Source organism: Bufo bufo, chromosome 9 (assembly GCF_905171765.1).
Source record: "Bufo bufo chromosome 9, aBufBuf1.1, whole genome shotgun sequence".
In the NCBI taxonomy this organism is placed as follows: domain Eukaryota; kingdom Metazoa; phylum Chordata; class Amphibia; order Anura; family Bufonidae; genus Bufo; species Bufo bufo.
In genome coordinates, this window is record NC_053397.1 from 205,539,891 (window position 1) to 205,564,435 (window position 24,545).

At 46.9% G+C, this 24,545-nt stretch overlaps 1 protein-coding gene across 2 annotated transcripts in view; it reads left to right on the forward strand.

Moving 5' to 3' along the window:
* DDAH1 (dimethylarginine dimethylaminohydrolase 1) overlaps positions 1-24,545 on the forward strand; it is a 118,610-nt gene that overhangs the window by 39,770 nt on the left and 54,295 nt on the right. Inside the window, exon 1 of one of the 2 annotated variants that reach the window (XM_040407915.1) lies at positions 15,022-15,431. The exons of the other annotated variant lie outside the window; for it this stretch is intronic. Within the exon in view, the coding sequence (XP_040263849.1) occupies positions 15,039-15,431 (393 nt within the window). The 5' untranslated portion in view covers positions 15,022-15,038. Of the gene's footprint in view, positions 1-15,021; positions 15,432-24,545 lie in introns of those variants that run through there. 2 annotated transcript variants of the gene reach the window in all.

Genomic DNA, 24,545 nt, shown 5'->3' on the forward strand with positions numbered 1-24,545 from the left:
ATCTGAACCCAATAGAGCGTTTCACTTGGTAAAGACTAAACTTCAGACAGAAAGGCCACAAACAAACAGCAACTGAAAACCGCTGCAGTAAAGGCCGAGCATTAAAGAGAAGGAAACACAGCGTCTGGTGATGTCCATGAGTTCAAGACTTCAGGCAGTCATTGCCAGCAAAGGGTTTTCAACCAAGTATTAAAAATTTACATTTCATTTACAATTATTTAATTTGTCCAATTACTTTTGAGCCCCTGAAATGAAGGGATTTAGGTTAAAAATGCTTTAGTTCCTCACCTTTTTATGCAATAATTTTGTTCAACCGACTGAATTAAAGCTGAAAGTCTGATCTTCAACTGCGTCTGAATTGTTTTGTTCAAAATCCATTGTGGTAATGTAACGAGGGGCAGACGAGGCGTGGTTCCTTCGCAGCACCGCCGGCAACCTGCGCAAGGAGAGGGGCAAGGACGTAGCCTGCGTCCTCGTCTCCATGGCAGCAGGCGAGCATCAGGGGAGCTGAGCGCCGATAATGATGATCGGTGCTCGGCTGAGTTGGGCTGCTGTGAGTCACGTGACGCTGGCCACGTCATGTCACTTACCAGCCAGGCCTATTTAAATAGGCAGCCTGCTGGCCACAGGTTAACTGTGATTAAGGTCCTTATACGCTCCTGTATTCCTGGCATTGTTTTCCTGTATCCTGACCTCAGCTCTGCTCGTTTGATCTCACTTCTGCTCATCCCCTGTTGCTTGTCGTGATCTCCTGGTACTGACTTCTGGCTTGTGTTTGGACTCGCTCTTGTTGCTCCCCTGTACTGATTTGACTTCCTGGTATTTGACTTCGGCTAGTTTGACTTGCTTTGTGTTCTGTTTGTCCTGTCTTTTGTTTTCCCCTGCACTTACTTAAGTTAGGGACTGCCGTCCAGTTGCGCCCCGTTACCTAGGACGGATCGTGCAAGTAGGTAGGGGCAGAGGCGTGGGTGGCAGTCAGGGGTGCGCGCTTCCCTACCCCCGTCCGTGACAGGTAATGTACAGAACAAAAATTAGAAAAATGTTGTCTCTGTCCAAATATATATGGCCCTAACTGTAGATCTAATGTGTATAGCCAGCTTAAGTGTTCAGTTTCTTTGCAGCGCCCCCGCAGGGGAAAGGAAGCATTACACAGTGCACATTCAAGTGAATGGGTTGCCTTTGTAATGCAGGACAGGACAGGTCCTCCATAGAGAGAGGCGCTCTTTGTAACCTATTTTCTCTGCGCAATAGATGAAGATCCAGAAAAAGGACTCTCCTACCCCCTGCTTCTCAATATTAAAGGGACGCTTCCATCAAAAAAAAAATTGCACGTTTAAACAGCCCATATGTCAATATTCATTTTTTTTTTTTTTTTTTTTACAAGAACTGGATGGATGGGTTTCTGGATATCATTTTTTGAAGTCTCTCCAGGTATTCTATGTTTTCTCCTGGCTCTTTAACTTCCTTTTTTTTTCTTGGATTTTTAGCATTTCTCTTAACTCACTCAGAGAGAGGCGCTCAGTTAGAGCATCACATATTACACTAACCAAGGCGATACTCTTCTGTGGTCATCTTTATCGAGGCCTATCAAGAGAATAATAGAGTTGTCATGCTGTTGTCCCAATTCTACACCTACTATTTTCACGAGAATTATCCTTCGGATAACATCTTCCCCTTATGTAAACTGACAATGGTTTCCCTATGTATATAGGAGCTCTATCTCTCTGTGCTGACTGCTACACAAGGACAGTATTTTGTTTTATTAATTTTAACTGACAGTACTGCCGAAATGAAAAAGAAAAATAGATAGAAATTCTTTATAACCGTCCATGTGGAACAAACCCTTTAATAATGGGGGTTCCCTGCTCAGTACACTCATTAACCAGCCAGAACAAAAAGAAAAGCGTTTACAAAGAGTGTCTCTCATGCTGGAGGACTCAACACGTCCATGCGTCTCAGAGACAGTACATTGATTTTGATGGATACCGTGTGATGCTTCATTTCTCCTGCGGTGGCGCTGCAGTGGAATTTAAGCACTTGCTACCAAGTTCACTAACAGATTACAGATAATCTCTCCGGGTCAATCGATCACTGGGAGGCCATTTTAACAAAAAAAAAGCCCTTAAGAATTTTCTCAGCTGCAGATAGTAGCCGTCGAACGGCTTCGGAATGGTCTCATTACATTTCAGATTTTTTTGACATTTTGGCGACGCCATCCTCTTCACTTTACTATTTCAGAAAGATTGATAGAAATCCAATGACGTAAACGCATTCTTCACATGCCTGAAATTAAAAAAAGAAATGTTTGCAGCGGTGACACAAAGGGCGAGTGATAATGGTCATTGTGTGTGCGTGCATCGTCAATTGGGCGAGATGAGAAATAGGATCGGCTTAGGATGGGCAACTCCCACACACCATGAACCCAGCGATTCATGAGAATGCAGCCAATCAGGCCCAGACTGGCAGATACGGTGGCCCCGAGACCGTACATATTGACGGCCCATTTGCTATCGTTTTCTAATCGATGGGTGTTCACTCAAGCACAGTGCCATGTATCCTGCTTTGGCAGAGTCTGGTACTGCACCTCAGGCCCATTCATTTAAAGGGAACTGACCTATTGTGGGCTACAGTTCCAGGCTCAGCCACAACCACATTGAAAATGGTGTAGCTTCGTTCATCTAAAAAGCCGGGGTGTTTAAGGAGTGGTACCCCAATGATCAGTTAAGGATTGGCTATCGATATTACTGTCCTGGAAGGTAGTCCGTCAGCAGGAAATTCACTGTTACAGCCCTTGTAGGGCTAGCACAACTGAATGTAATGATACCTTTCACTTAGCGAGCCGTTGCTTCATTTTGGAGAAAAAAAGTACTTTCGATCCATATGCAAATGAGCAGTTAAGTGCACTGACGGCGGGCCCAAGATACTCAGCGCCCCACTGATCCTCCTCGTTGATTGACAGTACCAGGTTAGATGACGATGATGGGACCAGGCCATTTATATAAGGCCAAGTCCTCCAGAGCAAGCGACGCTCTTGTCAGCAACTCTCCAGTGGGGGACCGTCCTCTTTGAGGTCCACATGCCTAGATGACAATCACTCCATTGGGCTTTGAGCTTTCATGGCTTAAGGCACTATGAGAGTCCTCAAGTCATCCAACCTGTCCCGATGGAAATAAGTCTTGGAAATAAACCTTTTTGGATCCAAATGTAAATCTCCTCTCGTCTTTCAGGACATTTCCTATACATAGACATCTGTACTGACTCCAGAGCAGGAGTCTTCTGCGAAGAACTTGATTTACCTGCTCGTTTATTGTATCCATGTCATTTACAAAGGCATTTATTCTGCAAATTGATGCTATTAGGAGCTCAATATACAGTGAGACCTCTTCAGAAGCCCACTTCTTTGAGAAGACCACCTCTGAATTAAATTACTTCCCTTCTGGAGACTGACCCACTAGGGTGGGCTTGGGAACTAATTACATCTGTTTTTATCATTGAGTTCATTGCTTGCAGTATGTAGTAGGGTTAGGCTCCCTCTAGTGGTGACTGCAAGCAGCCAGAAGTTTACTATAACAGGCATTCCCATCTCTGCACACCCCTCCATCCTGACCTTATTCATGTGGTGGGGGGAAATGGTCAGAGCTGCGGCCTGAATCTATCAGACATTTGTGGCATATCCTGCAAAAATTGAAATACCCCTTTAAAGGGCTTTTCCAGGGCTTAACTATTCATGGCCTATCCTCAGGCAAGGTCATCAATATTAGATCGATGGGGGGAGTCCGACTTTTGTCACCTCTGCCAATCAGCTGTCTGAAGAGGCTGCAGCACTGCATAGTATACTTTGCTCTACAGCCTCTGCTTGTATACCAAGCACAGCGCCACACACTGTATAATGGCCGTGCTTGGTAATGCAGCCCTGGCCCATTCACCGGAATGGGATTGAGGTGGACAAAGGCCATTTGACCGAGGAATGAGACATCAATGCCTGAGGAAGAGGTCACAGAGCTCCACAGCCTCTTCCAACAGCTGATCTTGGAGGGTGCCAAGAGTCGGACCCCCACAGATCAGATATTGATGGCCTATCCTGATAGAGTCCCTGAAGTCCCTTTAGAAAGGGTTGTCTCACCTTAGACATTGGTGGCATATCACTCGGATATGCCACCAATGTCAGAGAGGTGCAAATCCCACCTCTGGGACCCGGTCCTATCTCCTGAACAAGACCACTAAAGTGAACGGAGAGCAGCTGCGCATGCTCAGTCGCCCTCCATTCCTTTCTATTTCCGGCAGTCCCATAGAGGTGAATGGAGCGGTGGCCGCGCTTGCGCTGTGGGCTCTCCATTAATTTCTATGGGACTTCAGAAAATAGCCGAGCTATTTTTGGAACTCCCATAGAAACGATTAGAGAGCATGCCGCCGTGCATGCACAGTGTACACTCCTACAATTCAGGGGCACCGTTCTCTAGATTGCACCTATCTGACATTGGTGGCATATCCTATCCTAGCTCACTTTGTATTAGAAAGAAAGTAGCTCTGATGATATGGTCGCTGGACATTCCCTTTAAATATCCTGGGCCTGACACCTGACCACCAGGGACCATACATGTCTACCACGTGTAATGATGACATGGTCCTGCAAGGTTTTGCAATTGCTGTTTCTGCAGTATGGCTATGACACTGAATGGGCTTACGCCTGCCTGCGCCTCTCCTCGCTGTTCTGCCCAGTTTGCCTGCCTGGTGATGGAATGATAATAATGTCATTGTCACCGTTTAGACTAGAGCAAACTTTCTTGTTTGTACCTCTCAAGGGTTTTGCGTTCCTCCCACAAGAAGGCTTCCATCCTGTAGCCACCCAGCTCCGATTCATTCCCAGATCAGACTATGGCTATCTGTTGAGATTTCTCGTACCGTTCACATCGGCTTTCACCCCGTAGAGTTATTAAAACAACCTCTGCAGTCCGCAAACAGTGGAAACTATGTCTACTGCTCCATGTTCATTTGTGTCAGACACGAGATTAATGACTTTCCGCTGCTGCAGAATGGAATGTCTAAGGAAAACCGTTTGGAATTGAATGGAAGAAAAAATAAAGATTTACCCGGAGACTATTCCAAATTTCCGAACTAAATGTGGCTGTTATTAGACGGAGCTAATGGGGCGCATTATTCACCCGCCAGCTCGAAATATACCTTATATAAGAAAAGGCAAATTCATCTTTTATTCATTTTCCCACCTGGACATTTTTTCCTTTCCATTCTGAAGATGTGTCTTAGAGGAATGCGCTCTCTCATTTACTTGTCTAGGCAAAATAAATATATAGACAGTGGAAAGAGAACAAGACACAGAGACGGGACTGGAATGTTCTTCATACCTTCTTGTCGTAAAGAAGCGTGGCGGTGACATTTTTTTCCTTTTGCCTATATAGTGCAGCATAGACGATTATGTAATGTAGAGGCTCTTATGTAATGTGCCATTTATGGGTTGCCAGCCACCTTAATTTCCTCCTGCCCTCTGATACGGTCCCCCTAATGCAGCCTACATTTCCCATCATGCCTCTCTGGCTTTGCAGAGACAGAATGGATGGCATCTCATCACATTGTCTTTTTTATGCTGACTCTTAAAGGGCATCTGTCAGCAGTTTTGTACCTACGACACTGGCTGACCTGTTACATGTGCGCTTGGCAGCTGAAGACATCTGTGTTGGTCCCATGTTCCTATGTGTCCGCATTGCTGAGAAAAATGAAGTTTTAATATATGCAAATGAGCCTCTAGGAGCAACGGGGGCGTTGCCGTTACACCTAGAGGCTCCGCTCTCTCTGCAACTGCCGCACCCTCTGCACTTTGATTGACAGGACCAGGCAGTGTAAACGCAGTAATGCGGGCACATATGAACATGGGACCAACACAGATGCCTTCAGCTGCCAACCATGACCATGCAACAGGTCAGCCAGTGTCATAGGTACAAATCTGTTGACAGACGCCCTTTAAATTTGGTTGGCCAAATTTTATAAAAACCCCTCTAAATGGTCTACAATAGCAAATGAAAACATTTTCCTCTGTTTCTTGTAGCGCTGCGCTTCTGTCCTTCCACTGCTGCTATCATCTTCTTGGCTGCAGTAATGACGTTCCGTGCCCAGGTCACCACCACAGCCAATCAATGACCTCAGCTGTTCATGGGACGTCTCTGCCGAGACCAATGATTGGCTGCAGTGGTGACCTTTGTGCACAGAAAACCAAAGAGCAGCAGTGAGGACCAGAGCGCAGCGCAGGAAGAAACAGCAGAGAAAATGGGTGGGTATGCATTCTTTTGTTGTTTTAGACAGTTTACAGGGGTTGCCAGGGTTTTTATAGAACTCGCACAACCTCAGAACTGCACCATGGACCAGTTTCATGCAAGACAATTTTCCCAGGGATCGGGCGGGGTGAGGGGATTCTGAGGCGGGGCTCAGATGGTGGGCGGGGCTTAGGGAGGTGCTGGTCGGCGCTGACTGATTCACGCGCATAACAAAACACAAGGTGCATATTAAAATATATAACACTATATAAAGAGGGGGTTAATGGCGTCAGGTACATGCTGGAGTAACTTGCTGTTAATATGAGGCACATTGTTTTATCAATTTGGACCTGCATGTGCCTCACATTAATAGTAAGTAACCTCATCATGTGAACCTCACATTAATGGTTAACCCAATGTTGCCCATTATTTGATGAGGTGCTTGGGGCCACTTACTTTTATACTGTGAGGTACATTGGGTTACTAATTTAATAGCACCATGTATCTCAGATTAATAATAGGTGACCCCATCTTCTTCTCAAATGATGGCTACTGGCAACATTGCGGTTAATGAGTCACATTAACCCCAAATCTTGCTGGCTGCCTGATACATGTTTTTTGCCTTTATTTTGAGGCAGGCCAATAATCTTGCAGTGTGTGGGCCGGGTACCTGCGCCGGCTGCTTTTCAGAGCACTAATGGCTGGGGACTGAAGAACACAAGGAGGAGGAGGAGGAGGCCGCTGCTGCCGTTCGCCGAGCACACTAGCTGAGATGGTGCAGCGGTAAACCCTCCCCCGCCCCTCCTCCTACTTTAATATTAGCCACACATTCATTGGTGGCAGTTTTGCGGGCAGCGTCAGAGCCGCTCATTTTATTGTACTCTGTGGCGGCCGCGTCATGGTAGGGAGGGATTCCCTCCCTCCGTCCCTACCTCCTTCTCCACTGACTCTGGCCACTCTGATGTGCGCGTCGGGCGCGCATGCGCCTAGCGTCTCCGCTCCTCTCTCCTGTGCGGCCCGGCAAACAATCCTTCAGGGCCCGGTCCTGGGCCGCGGCCCGGCGGTTGGGAACCGCTGCTACTGCAGAGTCTCTGTGTATTCCTTTGTGATGCAGCTTCAGCCTGTCTTCCCGACCTTCTGCTTGAGATAGGTTTCTTCCTGTCAGCCCTTACATACAGGAAGTGTTACGGGGCGCCAAAGGCTCACTCGGTCTCCCATCAGCCGAAGACCTGCTGCTTAGCTTCGGAAGCGAGGATCTGTGTTTGGCCTCATTCCCAGGGCGGCTTTGCTAGCTGGGAGGCTCCCTGCTCCTAGGTCTGCCTTGAGCGCCGAGCTGATCACTCGGTGCTCGACTTGTCTGTCTGTCGGTCATGTGACGCTGGCCACGTCACATGACCCTCAGACCCCACTATAAATAGAGGCGGCCTGCTGGCCACAGGTTGCCTGTTAATTCTAGGTTCCTGGCTATTTGTTGGACTACTGATTACTCACCTGATCCTGTTCCCTGACGATCCTTTGCCTGCTCCTCCTGTACTGCGTATCGCTCCTGGTATTGTGACCTCGGCTCCCACCTGACTACTCTTTGCGGACTCCTCTGGTACTTCTCTACTCTCCTGGTATTTGACCCCGGCTTCTCCTGACCATTCTTTGCTTAACCCTTTGTACTGCGTAGCTCTCTTGGTTCTGACCCGGTCCGTTCACGTTCCGTATTTTGTCTTGTCTGTCTTCCCTGCACATATCCTAAGTAAGGGACTGTCGTCCAGTTGTCCCCTGTCATCAGGACTCGTGAGGCAAGTAGGCAGGGCCTGGTGTGAGGGTGGAGCGCAGTGGTCACTATCCTTCCCCCTGTGTGTGTGTGGACGTGACCGTTACAGGAAGCAGGGAAGAGCAGTGTGAAGCAGCACATAACAGAAATACACTGGGTATTCTGCACACAGCACACATGAATACTATGGATAGTAGGACCAGTGTGAAGATGCATCTAATAGAAATACAATAGAAATTCTGCACACAGACAGTATGGACAGTAGATGTAAGTGAGGAGAGACCAGTATGAAGATGCATCTAATAGAAATACACTGGATATTCTGCACACAGTACACACAGATAGTATTAGATGGTAGGTGCGAGTCAGGGGAGTCCAGTGTAATGATGCATCTAATACAAATACAGTGGAGAGTCTGCACACAGTTAATATAGACCAGTGATGGCTAACCTCCGGCACTCCAGCTGTGGTGAAACTACGACTCCCAGGATGCGCCATTTATTTCAATGGATTTCTGAGAACAGCCAAGCAAGTGTACATCTTGGGAGTTGTAGTTTTACCACAGCTGGAGTGCCGGAGGTTAGCCAACACAGGTATAGACAGTGAGTCAGGGGAGACCAGTGTGCAAATGCCTCTAATAGAAATACACTGGAGAGTCTGCACACAGTGCACTCAGATAGTATAGACAGTAAGTGTGAGCCAAGAGAGTTTTATAAGTCTGCAGCTAATCATTGTTTGGACACACCTACCATATCACTGCTCTTTTGATATTTTCAACTGCGATAAGTGTGTGAGGACACATACAGAGGAACAAGGACGGTGGAGACTGGTGTGGAGGAGATGTGTCTGAATGCTGCCAGAAGGGATTTGATAGGTGGTAATGTAATCTGGTAGTTCCCAGGAAGTCAGCCACACAGGAGAGACTGACTACCAGTCTACACAGGAGAGTATGCTCTTGACTTTAAGTCAGACTGGGATCACATGACCCTGTCCAAATTTTATTGATGCCACTAAACTGATGAGTTAGTATTATATGTCCAAAAAAACCTCAGAAATACTAAATTAATATTACCCAAACTCACTTATTTTAGCAGGACTAGCTAATCAGGTATTATGTATGGGGCCTCCCAACTCTTTCCTAGTGGTGGATGTCAGGGCATAGAAAGATCATGTTGTTGAACTTCAACAGGTCCCATCCTTTTGTTCTCGGGGGGATAAGTCGCTGCCCAAGGTGTCTGGCAGTTGCTTTCTGCCCATTCAGAGCATATGCAATATACCAAGGTGAGCTTGTATGTGTGGTGAGGGGGTCATTGAGAGAGGTAGCTATCTAATGTGTATGTCCAGTACACCTTGAAAGGTAGCTCCAACCACAATGTGAAATCTGTAATATGGCCTCTTCCCTTTTCTCCATATGTGGGGCAAAGAGATCTTTTGGCTCTAGGGCCTGGGTGCAACTCCAACCTCTACTTCCCTGGCTCCACCCAAAACAGGAAACGGTAGCTGAGTAGACTTAATAAGTATGATACAAGGAGAAGATGTTACTTGCTGGTTCCTCTTCTTTTTTTCTTCGGATCTGTAGACCAGATTTATGGTCACAAAATTCTTTTAGGTGGAGCTATTTTTAAAGGGGGGCATCCGGTCCTATTTCTTTCTTTTGCCGTTCACACCATTTAGCTTATAGCATTTTTTTAAGGGATTCTCTCAAATAGACAATTCCTTTAAGAGCATCATGTTGTGTTGTGGGAAAATTCAGCCAGCAAAGCATTTTCCCTACAGCAACGTCTCGAGTCTGCCAGAAGTCCAGCAGCTCTCTTCTCTGGCACACACAGGGGGTCACGTGATCTGGAGACCCCCCCTTTATGACCTCCGTATGCCCTAGCAGAACATACCAGGGGTTGTCCTGATGAGAGACCAGATTTAAGTATGCACGTCTAGGGAAAAAAAATCTGCTTTTGCTCAGAAATGTACAAAATTTCAGAGATAAAATCTGTGTAAAAGATTGAAAACTCCTTGCCTTGATTTACTTATCTCGTACTGAAATACATGATGTTCATGTATCATGGTCAGTGTGTGCGTAACTATGACGGATGTCATAAACCTAGGATTCAAAAAGTTAAAGGGGTTGTCCGGTATTAGAAAGAAGCCAGGTCTACTTCTTCTTCCAGAAACAGCGCCATCCTTGTCCATAGACAATGTTTGGTATCGCGGTTCGGCCCCATTTACTTGCATGGTCTGAATCAATTCAAAGGAAGAGCTGCAATGCGTATACCGCAGATTTATTTAGAAATTTCACCGTTGTCAGGATTTTACGCACACATGCAATCCTAAATGACAATGTATCTCTCAGTTTGTGGCCTTAGGCCACTGCCTTACTTGCCCCACCCTTGAATCGTTCCATATGTCTACAGTACGTTGAGTCAGACCTAAAGGAGATACGTACAAGAAAATTCCATACATTTTCCTTTTTTTTCACTAGAGCCGGAAGCCTTTAGCCCTATAAGCTGCCGTGCCTGCCTTTGATTTTATCATAGCTCACTTCATTTTGCTTCCTCACACACAGGATCCACATCATGGCTCGGGATGGATTATGAATGGCGGGATGATGAAGATGATAAGCATTCCTCTGCACTGGGGACCACCATGAAGTCCTCTGACACCACGTGGAGATAGTGGCAGCATGTCCCCTGAGAGAAAACAGCGAAGGTTAGATATTCAGAAATATTTTTGAAATCCAATAGTCTGGAAATTTGAACAATCCTGCCCGAAAATGGAATAGATTTTTATTACATCCGTTGTCCTGAATTATATTTATAGGATAGGGCATCAATATCAGATCAGTGGTGGGTTTGACTCTCGGCACTGCCACCGATCAACTGATCGTAGGGACTGGGAGGATGCTTGTTTGTAAACAGCTCCGTACATTTGGTAGTGGCCGTTCCTGGTATTGCAGCTCAGGCCCCTTCACTGACCTGAGCTGTAATACCAAGCGCGACCACTGCCAAATGTACGGAGATGTTCCTGGTACACAAAGAAGTGCACATGCGCTGAGGCCCCTTCAGTCAGTTGATCGCCAAGGGTGCCAGGATATCCTAAGGATAAGCCATCCATTTGACCCTGTCCTAGAGGTGCATCTGGAAAGTTCCCCTCTATGTCATGTATGGGAAATAATTAGCATGAAAGTATCAAAGAAAAAAGACTCCAATAGTCTTCTTGTCTGATTCTTTTTTATGGAGGACGGAATTATCCGCTTGAAATGTAAATTTCTGGATGTCTGTGCTTTTTTAGACCTGCTTTGTTCTCTGGTGGGGGACAACACAAGGTATGTGAGACATTCTGTGCATTCCTTCTGGGAAGAACTAGGTGGGTTGGCCATATGCATTAGTAGATCCTATAGATTAGCTTGCCATGCACCTTAAAGGCCCTTTACACGGGCCGACAATTGAACAGATCATCGCTAACCAGCTGGTTAGCGATGATCTCGCCGTGTAAATGCACCACCGATTACCTGATGAACGAGCGTTCTCGGTTGTTGTTGCAACTTTGTGTGTTGATATCTTTTGAACCACAAGATTGCGGCAATCGATTTCTGATCATATTCTGGTGTTCTTTCATATGCTACATGACCCCCTTCCCATTAGAAAAATGTGTCCTTGATCCAATATGGCGGCTTTCAAGATGGCAGCCATTTTCCGGACATAGTCTAAAACAGGAATGCCCAACCTGCGGCCCTCCAGCTGTTGCAAAACTACAACTCCCAGCATGCCCAGATAGCCTACTCTAGTTTTACAACAGCTGGAGGGCCACAGGTTGGGCATCCCTGGCCTAAAAGATAGGCCCCCCTCATCCACCATCTGTATTCAGATATTTCATTTTCACTTTACTTTCTGAAATAAAAGGGTGTCCTGGGACTTTTGACTCACCCTGTATATAAATGTATATAGTATACCAACACTAGGCAGTGTAAATGTCATCACTACCTGGCCCTGTCAATCAAAGTGCAGAGGGTGCAGCAGCTGCAGAGGGAGCAGAGCCTCTAGGTGTAAGGCTAGGGCTACACGCCGACAGTTGGTGTCGCACTGCGACATGACAGTCTCAAAGAATCTATCCAGGATGGATTTTTGTGCGACTGTCGTGTCGCAGTATGTCGCAGTGCGACACCATTGACTACCATTACAAAATATGTTGCGCGACACATGTCGTTGTGTAGCCCTAGCCTAACAGCAATGCCCCCTTGCTCCTAGAGGCTCATTTGCATATATTAAAACCTAATTTTTCTCAGCAATGTGAGCACATATGAACATGGGACCAACACAGATGCCTTCAGCCAGGGCCGGCGCCACCCATAAGCAAGGTGGGCCACCGCTCTGGCTGCAATAGAAGTCACAGCGCTCTCCGCTCTGACTCTCCTGTGCTACTCTACACTGGCCCCACCGCTCACAGGAGTATACATTTATAAACTGTAATCCGTATCCTGCAGTAATTTTAAATTTAAATCAGCGCTCATCTCTTTACTACCTTACACTCAGCTCCAGTAACAGGCAGTGCGGGCGGCAGCGCTCACTCACTGACGTCACGCGCCTGCGCCACCTAGTGGGAGGAGCAGGCGTGTGACGCCAGTGAGTGAGCGCCGCCCGCACTGCCTGTTACTGGAGCTGAATGTAAGGTAGTAAAGAGATGAGCGCTGATTTAAATTTAAAGTTACTGCAGGATACGGATTACAGTTTATAAATGTATACTCCTGTGAGCGGCGGGGAGGGGTATCTGTGGATGACACATATAGCATAAGATGCTATATACCGTATGTGTCATCCACAGATCCCCCATAACAGTGTCATCCACAGATCCCCCATAACAGTGTCATCCACAGATCCCCCATAACAGTGTCATCCACAGGTCCCCCATAACAGTGTGTCATCCACAGGTCCCCCATAACAGTGTGTTATCCACAGGTCCCCCATAACAGTGTGTCATCCACAGGTCCCCCATAATAGTGTGTCATCCACAGATCCCCCCCCCATAAACAGTATCATCCACAGATCCCCCCATAACAGTATCATCCACAGATCCCCCCCATAACAGTGTCATCCACAGATCCCCCCATAACAGTGTCATCCACAGATCCCCCCCATAACAGTATCATCCACAGATTTCCCCCATAACAGTATCATCCACAGATTTCCCCCATAACAGTATCATCCACAGATCCCCCCCATAACAGTATCATCCACAGATCCCCCCCATAACAGTGTCATCCACAGATCCCCCCATAACAGTATCATCCACAGATCCCCCCCATAAGTGTCATCCACAGATCCCCCCCATAACAGTATCATCCACAGATCCCCCCCATAACAGTGTCATCCACAGATCCCCCCCCATAACAGTATCATCCACAGATTTCCCCCATAACAGTATCATCCACAGATCCCCCCATAACAGTATCATCCACAGATCCCCCCCATAACAGTGTCATCCACAGATCCCACCCATAACAGTATCATCCACAGATCCCCCCCATAACAGTGTCATCCACAGATCCCCCCCATAACAGTATCATCCACAGATCCCCCCATAACAGTATCATCCACAGATCTCCCATAACAGTGACTGGAGCAGACCTGCTAATAAACACACCTAGGCCACCACCAGTCAAGGTAAAAACTTACAGTTGTCAATGATGTAATGTAGTGTAGGGGGTCATTTAATGTTTTGAGGCCAAAATGGCACCGATGACCACCTAGAATATATAAAATTAGCTGGTCAAGTAAAATGTTGCATGCAACAATCATTAAATAGGTGGCCGACAAAAAAGGGTCGGGTCAAAGGGCTGAGTCAAGGGGGGCGGCAAAATGAGCTTTCACCTAGGTGGCAAAAATCCTTGCACCAGTCCTGCCTTCAGCTGCCAAGTGCACATGTAACAGGTCAGTAGTGTTGAGCACGAATATTCGAATAGCGAATTTTTATTGCGAATATTGCCACGAATATTTATAATATAGTGTTATATATTCGTTATATTGAATATTCGGAATCTTTTTCCATCTGAACACATGAATACTTTATGCTTCTTGCTTGTGGGCCGATGAGAAGGAAGCAATGTCAAGTTCACAACAATACTTAGTGCACCAATCAGTAATCTGTAGTCAGACCTGCTAAAAAGTTGCACGCAGTGCGAAAAAATATTCTAATTACTGCCGATTAGCGCAATCGCGAATATATTGGAGCGCTCTATCTGCGTATAAAGCTATTGCAATGTTCTGCCGTGCCGACCATTTTCTCCAGTCTCAGGAAACTTCTAGCAGCTTGAAAAATGTAGCCAAAGTGACCCACGCCTGTATTTCGTGTTACGAAATTCGCATTACGCGATTTTTACATTGCCGATTTTTTCGCATTCAATAAAATAATCTCGAATTGTCGAAATTTGCGAATATATGACGAATATTCTACTAAATATTCGTGAAATATCGCAAAATTGGAATATAGCCCCCTGACGCTCATCCCTACCCGTCAGCCGGTGTCCTGGGCACAAATCTGCTGACAGATGCCGTTTCACTGTGAACAGCACCCTGCAGCTTGCTATGTATTGTAAGGATGCTGATGCAAAACGCTGCAAATCTTAATCGCCACCAATTGCAGAAGACTTTGTATTTTTTTTTTTTTATCATTTAACATAGGCAATGCAATATTTAAAAAAAATCTGGATTCAAAGATAGGTGTCCATAGGCTTTAAGGGGTTAAGGATGATGTTACAGATTGGATTTACGGATTCGCCTGCTCATTATCTGTTCGTAACTCCAGAGCGTTAGGTGCAGGTTCCTGGAAGATGCTGCAACCTGCGCTCTGCTGCTGCTGGGAACATCCAGTAATCACCATGAATGAAGCCACATGCTCGGCTCCCCACCAGGCAAGGCTGCAGCTGTCAGACTGGATTGTGCAGCACCCAATCAGCTGGCAGTGATAAGTGACCAATTGCAAACTGCATTACATCTTTGTCCTAGGGCCCAGTTTACATGCGGGCGGAGAATGTAGCTTTGCCTCTTGCTAGGTTTTTGTTTACCCGGGTGGTCACTGAGCAGCTCAGGGCTGAGCACGGTTCTGTCACTATGTCTGTGCAAGCAGTGTCAAGCTTAGGCAAATGCACACACGCCATCGTGCGAAGCATCCCAGACTCCTTGAGCCAGCAGGCTCTCCGGATGAATGAGAGCGGAGAGGTGGACACAGCCAGGGCGAGGAGGGAGCACGAGCTCTACACCAGGGTCTTAAAGGACAAGCTTGGGCTGCAGGTCGTCGAGCTGGAGGCGGACAACACCATGCCAGATGCCCCCTTTGTGGAAGACGTTGCCATTGTGCTCAACGAGACCGCCCTGGTGACCAGACCTGGGGCACCCAGCAGGAGGAAAGAGGTAAATGACCCAGCCAACCTGTTGTCGTCGTTAACCCTTTCTCTCCTGCACAGGGGCCGGCATTGCATGGGTTAACCGTGCATGGTCATTTCTGTCTTGCTACTCGGAGATAGATATTGTATTAATGCATATGTATGGGGGGTGGAATAAAAGCATGGGTACAAGGTGTGGCTCCGGCCGTGCCCACAGGACCATCTGCTCGCTGCTGATTAGGAATTTCAGGCTCTTATCAGCAGATTTAGCAAATGCAATTTACCCGACAGACAACAGAGGTCTGAGATTGGGGGTTTTCTTTTTTTTATTATTTTTATTTTTTGTTTTAATTCCATGAATTCAGTAATTGTGGGAGATTTTAATCTGTGGTGGTATCTGAGCGGCCCGTATTAATATAATGGGGGACCCTTCTATGGTGTGTGTGTGTGTGAATGTTACAAGTATTGTGCCTGTATCCGTGGACAGGATTGTGTCGCACATGTTGATACTTTGTATCTTCGGTGATTTGTGATCCAGGCTTCTCTGTCAGTGTCAGAACGGCGCTAAATCTACCTGTATCCCATCAGCTTCAGCCGGACTGGGATGTAGGCCCAGCCTGGGGAACCGGTCCGTATGGAAGAAGCAGGTGAAGGGATATCACTTACTAGACGGTGACTCCTGACTGCCACATACTGCTACATCCAGCCAGGGTGTGTCCTGGCTCAGAGAGTAAGGCTAGGGCTACACGACGACATGTGTCGCGCGGCACAAAGGGGCGCAAGCGCACCGCGCGGCACAAAGGGGCGCAAGCGCACCGCGCGGCACAAAGGGGCGCAAGCGCACCGCGCGGCACAAAGGGGCGCAAGCGCACCGCGCGGCACAAAGGGGTGCAAGCGCACCGCGCGGCACAAAGGGGTGCAAGCGCACCGCGCGGCACAAAGGGGCGCAAGCGCACCGCGCGGCACAAAGGGGCGCAAGCGCACCGCGCGACACAAAGGGGCGCAACCACACCGCGCGACACAAAGGGGCGCAACCACACCGCGCGACACAAAGGGGCGCAACCACACCTTTTTATAATGATAGTCTATGGTGTCGCGTTGCGACTGTGACGCGACAGTCCATCTTGGATGGGGTTTTTTTGCTACTGTTGTGTGGCACCATAGACTATCATTATAAAAATTGTTGCGTGACTGGTGCGACAAAATATCACGTGACACACGTCATCGTGTAGCCCTAGCCTAATGGTAGAGAGGTGGGGGCGGCAATCAATTTCACTCTTATCAATAATATAGAATAATAATTCATGTTTTATTATTCTATATTATTAATAAATAATATCCATGTATTCATCCCCTGGGCAATAAGGGTCACATCACAATTACCATTCATCTATTTGTCTGTCTGTCTAATGATCAAATATGTCTGTCTATTCGTCAAATCTATTTATCCATTGAATCTGTCTGTCTATCAAATTTATTTATCTATCCATCCATCGAATCTATCGTCTATCCATCTACATACTGAGAGGGAAGCGGCCCTTGGACCTAGTTACACGGATGGATGCCCTCGACCAACTCCCTGATCCAAGGTCCAGTTTGCTTACACAAGAACTTACGGAACTCGACAAGTATCCAGTGCAGAACAGTTCATTCCTCTGTCAGGCTGTGTTCACATTAGGTGTTTGTCCCACGTTTAATGTATATATATGATGTATCCATAGATGAATGGGTCGGACAGGTGGCGTACAGGACCATCCGTCACTACAGGATTCCGCTTGTCCTGGACTCCACAGGATGGTAAAGTGGAGCATACTATGTGCTTCCACCTTTTTCTTTCCCCCAATGTAATGTTAAAAGTGGGACGAAAACCTGGTGTGAACACCGCCTTACACCATCAGCACCTCAGCTTTTTCCAGAGCCATTTTCACGCAACGTGATACGTCTCCTAGCAGATATATACACGTGTATGCCAGCGAATAATGACCTCCAATACAACAGCGCATCATAGTCCTATATAAAGTGCGTTCCATGTATTGGCAAAACATAAGTGTCATTGCTAAAGGCATAACCTAAATCTATAAAGTGCACTGTATAATACACGGAGGGTAACGTTTATAATCCTCAGTCCATCAGGGGTTAAAGCGGGGGTGGTGAGAGGAAAACCCTCATCATTAAAAAAAAAAAGCATAAAAAGTCATGCACTGAGCATGTCAGAAAAGAGGCGAATGAAGTCTCTTAACTCTCTCTCTCACCGCGGATCCGCAAAAAACGGAAGCCGCCCCTGTTGCCTTCCGCAATTTGCGGGCTTGGCGGCGGCAATATAAATGCCTATTCTTGTCCACAAAGCGCGGACAAGAATAGGCCATGTTAGATTTTTTTTAGCGGGGCCGCAGAACGGAGCAACGGATGCGGACAGCACACGGAGTGCTGTCCGCATCTTTTGCGGCCCCATTGAAATGAATGGGTCTGCATCCGAGCCGCCGCTTACAACGGTCGTGTGCATGAGGTCTGTCTCTCTATCTCTCTCTCTATCATCTCTATCTCTCTATCATCTCTCTCTCTCTCTATCATCTCTCTCTATAATTATCATCTCTCTATCATTATCCTCTCTATCATCTCTCTCTCTCTATCATCTCTATCTCTCTATCATCTCTCTCTCTCTATCATCTCTCTCTCTCTCTATCATCTCTCTCTCTCTCTATCATCTCTCTCTATAATTATCATCTCTCTATCATCTCTCTCTCTCTCTCTATCATCTCTCTCTCTCTATCATCTCTCTCTATCATTATCCTCTCTCTATCATCTCTCTCTCTCTATCATCTCTCTCTCTATCATCTCTCTATCATTATCCTCTCTCTATCATCTCTCTCTCTATTATCTCTCTCTCTCCAGTAAATATGGATAACTGACGATAGCAGAGGTGCTGAGTATTTGCAGTGGGATCAGACGTCTGGCGGTGGTAGGACCCATGTCCTGCGCTCTGCTGGCCGCTCGTCTGTCTGCCTGCACCACGCCCCTGGTCCATCTTTGTTGCAATGCTCATGGCATGCACAAAGCTTGGAAGGACTGTCTGTCGCTCCATAATGGCAGGGGAAAGGGGCAGCCAGCCGGAAAATGAGTCTCCAAGTGACAGGGAGGGGTAGGGGGTTGGAAGCCTTCCTGAGAAAAATAACAGCAGGAAATATCCCATTATAGCAAGTACCAGGCAGGCTGCAGTAGATGCCGTCTATTTCAAAGGAATGCGCGGCTCTGATTTGTAAGAAATATTGTATTTAATGATGTGTTTTTAGTTCAGAACTTGCCCAGAACTTTAATAGGTCATTCTTTGGTAAATGGTGGAAAGTTCTGCTGCAAAATTTAAAATATTTCATTTTCTCATAATACAAAAATAGAAAACGTGCGACCTAGCAAATAACAGGCAGTGACTCCGCCCACAACGACAGAGTTTGGGGTAAAGTTGAATGTCTTTGATTAATGTGACCCTCCAGACTCCCCTTACTTGGGGTCATTCCCCTCACTATATGTGCAGCAGTCACTGGTTATCTTTATTAATCTGTACTGTAGCTATTCGGCCCTTCCTCTCCATGCACTGGCTTCATGCTGAGCCTGTGATTGGCTGCCGTGTGTGGGCACAAGCCTATCAGAAGAGGCAGAGCTGCAGGGGGGAGGGACCAATGATGAGACAAGGGTGTGTCCCAGACTACCTCAGGCTCCCTGCAGACAGTGTTACTAAGCTTTAGGTCTCCTGCACACGAACAAATACTGATGGAAATTAATCGCCCATGTGAATGGCTCTATTCATTAACATTAGCAGCAGAATCCGTTACATTAAATACGGACTATATATGCATTGCAAATACAAGCGTCTGAAATAGCGCGGGTGCAATGGGTGACGTGAACACACGGCACCCGCACTGAATCCTGACCTATTCATTTCAATCGGTCAGTTTTTTTTTCACGCATCAGTTCTGCGTTGTGTGAAAAACACATTCTATATATTCGTTTTTTTCACGCAGCCCTGGCCCCATAGAAGAGAATGGGGCTTTAGTGAAAAACGCATCAAAACACATTGCACCCACGCGGAAAAAACTGAACGCAATCGCAGACAAACCCAACTGAACTTGCTTGCAAAATGGTGTGAGTTTCCCTGAACGCATCCGGACCTAATCCGTCACGCTCGTGTGAAAGAGGCCTTAGTCACAGATCACAGCTCTGCCTTAGGCCTCTTTCACACGGGCGTCGCGTGTGAGGGCCAGATAGGATGCGGGTGCATTGCGGGAAAATGCGTGATTGAAAAGCGTTTTAATGCGCTTTGCACACGCGTGAGAAAAATCGGCATGTTTGGTACACAGACCCGAACCCGGACTTCTTCACAGAAGTTCGGGTTTGGGATCGGTGTTGTGTAGATTTTATAAGGGAAAATAATAGCATTCTTAATACAGAATGCTTAGTAAATTAGGGATGGAGGGGTTAAAAACAAAATAATAAAAAATTTAACTCTCCTCATCCACTTGTTCGCGCAGCCCGACTTGTCGTCTTTCTTCTTTGAGGACCTGGGAGAAAAGGACCTTTTGGTGACGTCACTGCGCTAATCACATGGTCCATCACCATGGTGGTGGACCATGTGATCGACCATTTGATGAGCGCAGTGATGTCACAAAAGGTCCTTTTCTCCCAGGTCCTCAAAGAAGAAGAAAAAAGACAATTTAAAGAGTTTAATTTTTTATTTATTTTATTTTAACCCCTCCATCCCTAATTTTATTTAGAATTCTTAATACAGAATGCTTATTATTTTCCCTTATAACCATGTTATAAGGGAAAATAATAAAGATTGGGTCCCCATCCTGATTGTCACCTAGCAACCATGCGTGAAAACCGCACCGCATCCGCACTTGCTTGCGATTTTCACGCAGCACCATTCACTGCTATGGGGCCTGCGTTGCGTGAAAAACGCACAATATAGAGCTTGTTTGGATTTTCACGCAACGCACAAGTGATGCGTGAAAATCACCGCTCATGTAAACAGCCCCATTAAAGTGAATAGGTCCGGATTCAGTGCGGGTGCAATGCGTTCACCTCACGCATTGCACTTGCGCGGAATTCTCGCCCGTGTGAAAGGGGCCTTAATGGAGCTGAGTTGAAAAGGAGCCAATCGGCAACATCTGAGGAAGAATAAATAGCGGGTAATCCCTATGTAGCTAGGCACCGAGGAGGCGATCCCCATGTAGCTAGGCACCGAGGGGGCGATCCCCATGTAGCTAGGCACCGAGGAGGCGATCCCCATGTAGCTAGGCACCGAGGAGGCTATCCCCATGTAGCTAGGCACCGAGGAGGCTATCCCCATGTAGCTAGGCACCGAGGAGGCTATCCCCATGTAGCTAGGCACCGAGGAGGCGATCCCCATGTAGCTAGGCACCGAGGAGGCGATTCCCATGTAGCTAGGCACCGAGGGGGCTATCCCCATGTAGCTAGGCACCGAGGAGGCGATCCCCATGTAGCTAGGCACCGAGGAGGCGATCCCCATGTAGCTAGGCACCGAGGAGGCGATCCCCATGTAGCTAGGCACCGAGGAGGCGATCCCCATGTAGCTAAGCACCGAGGAGGCGATCCCCATGTAGCTAGGCACCGAGGAGGCGATCCCCATGTAGCTAGGCACCGAGGAGGCGATCCCCATGTAGCTAGGCACCGAGGAGGCGATCCCCATGTAGCTAGGCACCGAGGAGGCGATCCCCATGTAGCTAGGCACCGAGGAGGCGATCCCCATGTAGCTAGGCACCGAGGAGGCGATCCCCATGTAGCTAGGCACCGAGGAGGCGATCCCCATGTAGCTAGGCACCGAGGAGGCGATCCCCATGTAGCTAGGCACCGAGGAGGCGATCCCCATGTAGCTAGGCACCGAGGAGGCGATCCCCATGTAGCTAGGCACCGAGGAGGCGATCCCCATGTAGCTAGGCACCGAGGAGGCGATCCCCATGTAGCTAGGCACCGAGGAGGCGATCCCCATGTAGCTAGGCACCGAGGAGGCGATCCCCATGTAGCTAGGCACCGAGGAGGCGATCCCCATGTAGCTAGGCACCGAGGAGGCGATCCCCATGTAGCTAGGCACCGAGGAGGCGATTCCCCGTGTAGCTAGGCACCGAGGAGGCGATCCCCGTGTAGCTAGGCACCGAGGAGGCGATCCCCATGTAGCTAGGCACCGAGGAGGCGATCCCCATGTAGCTAGGCACCGAGGAGGCGATCCCCATGTAGCTAGGCACTGAGTTACACATCAGGTTTTCAAATGTTTAATCCTGGCCATAGAATTGCTTTATCCAAATACTCCTTTATGATGATACGTTCAGTCACCAGTTTTGTGACTTCGAAAATGGAGACAGAGCTGGTGACATGTTTTGGGTGGAGTTGTCCTTTAGCTGTATACATGTATGCTCTCAAAGATCAGCACCTATAAAAGAAAATGTAGAAACCACAATTGTTCATGGATCATGTGAGGTATTGCAGTTTACACTGTATCTGAATGGGCCCTGGTTAAGACCCTCGGGATATATTATGAAAAAAAACTATGCCGGAAAATCCCTGTAGGGGTCCTACCGATTCTTTTTTTTAAGAATAGTAATGCCCATTGTGAATTCTCCTTTTGCTCCCAGCACTATCAGTCGTCCAGGGGGTGGGTGATGGGTGCACCATATTGGGGCATAACCCTAAACCCTAACCCTTGTGAGGGTAAGGAGATTTCACAATCCGTGCGTGCGCAGTGTGAGGGCAAAGGAGAAAAGACCGTCAGATCTCCTTAACCCTGAGGAAGCACGCGCAGTGTCCGTGAGTCAGCGCTCCCTGTAACGTTACCTTACCCGTGCCGTGGTAGTGTGCTTGCGCTGAGGCGCACACCCCCGGAAGTCACGGAGTAAGGTATTTTCACGATTTTTGTTAGAACACCGGCTTGAAGGAGGGGAGGAGCGCCGGGAGCTGAGCGGTGAGTGACAGGACTACAGCTCCCAGCGCTCTAGTAATGAGCGCTGCCATCTGTATTAATGGAAGCCCTCATTGCTTCTGGACTGTGGCACCCCCTGAGAGCTGACACCCGGGTGCACGGAGGGGTCCGGACAGCTGGCAACCACGGTCCGGATTCAGACCACTGTCCACCAGTTGAGTACCCCTGCCCTATAAGAATGACCCAGTGTTTGGTTGACTCCCTTGGACTCTTACAGTTCAGGGCCCCGAGTATATAATTGAATCCGATACGTTTTGTGCCCGCTGATGAGCGTGGTAAATGGTATAAAAGCTCCTGTATTGGTCAAAATACTGGAAAGTCCATTTGATACGAATCGCATAGCATCAGCAAGGTCTTCACTCCTGACATCTGTAGTTGTTTTGTGGAGTATTTAGTAAACCTATAGGTCGTATCTTGGACCATTTACTGTACGTTATTCTTCCTTCATAGACCAAACATTGCTGAGATTCCAGTGGTAGGTTAATTATTATTCGGCAGCAGGATTTCATTCTAATATCGGGTTTAGCCACGCGCCATCGCTTTTTCTTTTTTTTTTTTACAGCATTCAGTTTACAGTAAATATTGGTGTTCGTGATCTTATAAGTCAATTCCTTTCGGAATGTATGGATGAATAGACCGTTTTAGCTCCTGAATTTCTAAGTAAAAATTTGCCTAAGTAAAAATTTTGGGGTAACTAATACCTGAGTATACCGCACTCCTCAATACCCAGTTCTCATGCCACACTCATGAGAATGCAGGAAGCTGAGAAATGGGTATCTGTCTGCTGGGGCCTTCACGTCATAGAGTTGCCTTTTGACTTCTCAGCGGTGGAGAATTACTATTTTGTTTGATGACCCCCTGAAGGTCAGAGCACTTCTGATTGCTAAAGGAGGAGTAACTGCTGGGCCATTGTTAAAACAGGGTACTCTGCTCCTCCAAATCTAAAGACCATGACTAGGAGGACCTTGTCTGGAGCAACGATCGAGCATGCTCATCAGTGTTTTATGGCACCGAAGAAAAAAGCCTACCTCCTATACATGCAGATCCCCATAGTCATGTTCCAAAATTAGGTTTAAAGTCTCCCTAGAGGAGTGCACATAGATGAGATCAGGTATTCACATACTTGGACTATGGATGATATTAGCAGATTCACTTCGATCAGCCCCTGGTTATAGCTTTTTGATTAACCTGTTAGTGACCAGCCTGTTTTTGTCCTGACCAAGCGTCTTTCTTCCTTTTTTTCATTGTCACATTCCAAGAGCTATAACTTTTTTAGGGCTTGTTTTTGCGGAAAAAAGTTGTAGTTTTTAATGGCACCATTTTGGGGTACGCATAACTTTCTGGTTAACTTTTATAAACTCTTTCTGGGAGGGAGATGGGGGAAAACAGCAATTCTGCCACTGCGTTTTTACGTTATAAATTTTATAGCGTTCATTCTCCGGTATAAATAACATAATATCTTTATTCTCTGAGTCAGTACAATTACAGTGATACCAAATACATATATATATATTTTTTTTTTTAAAAAGAAAAAATATTTTTGCATTGCTGCTTCCCAAGACGCATAACTTTTTTATTTTTTTTATTTTTATTTCTATTGAGTTATGTGAGGGCTTGATTTTTGCGGAATGACTTGTATTTTTCATTGGTATCATTTTGGAATAATAAATGATGCTTTTTGATCGCGTGTTATTAATTTTTATTTTTTACGACCTTCATCATAGGGGATAATTTATGTGATATTGTTGTAGTCTGGGTCGTTATGGATGCGGCAATACCAAACATATGGGGGAGATTTTCTTTTAGCAATTTTTTTTTTATTGAAAACATATTTCCCATGGGGGATAAAAGTTTCGTTTTTTTGTTAAAGGGTTCCTACCACCTCATTTGGACCTAATTAGCTGTCAGACACTAGCGGTCTGCTCTACCTAACCATGCTATTCTAAGACCTTTTGTGAGCAGCCGTTACACTAAAAAAACAACTTTTATTGCTATGCAAATGAGCCTCTAGGTGCTATGGGGGCGTCTTTTCAGCACCTAGAGGCTCCGTCTACTCTCCCTGTATTCCGCCCCGCTCGTCCCTCCAGCCCGCCCATCTCTAGATTGCCAGCCTCCATCTCATCCATCGGCCTTATTCTCGCGCCTGCGCCGTGT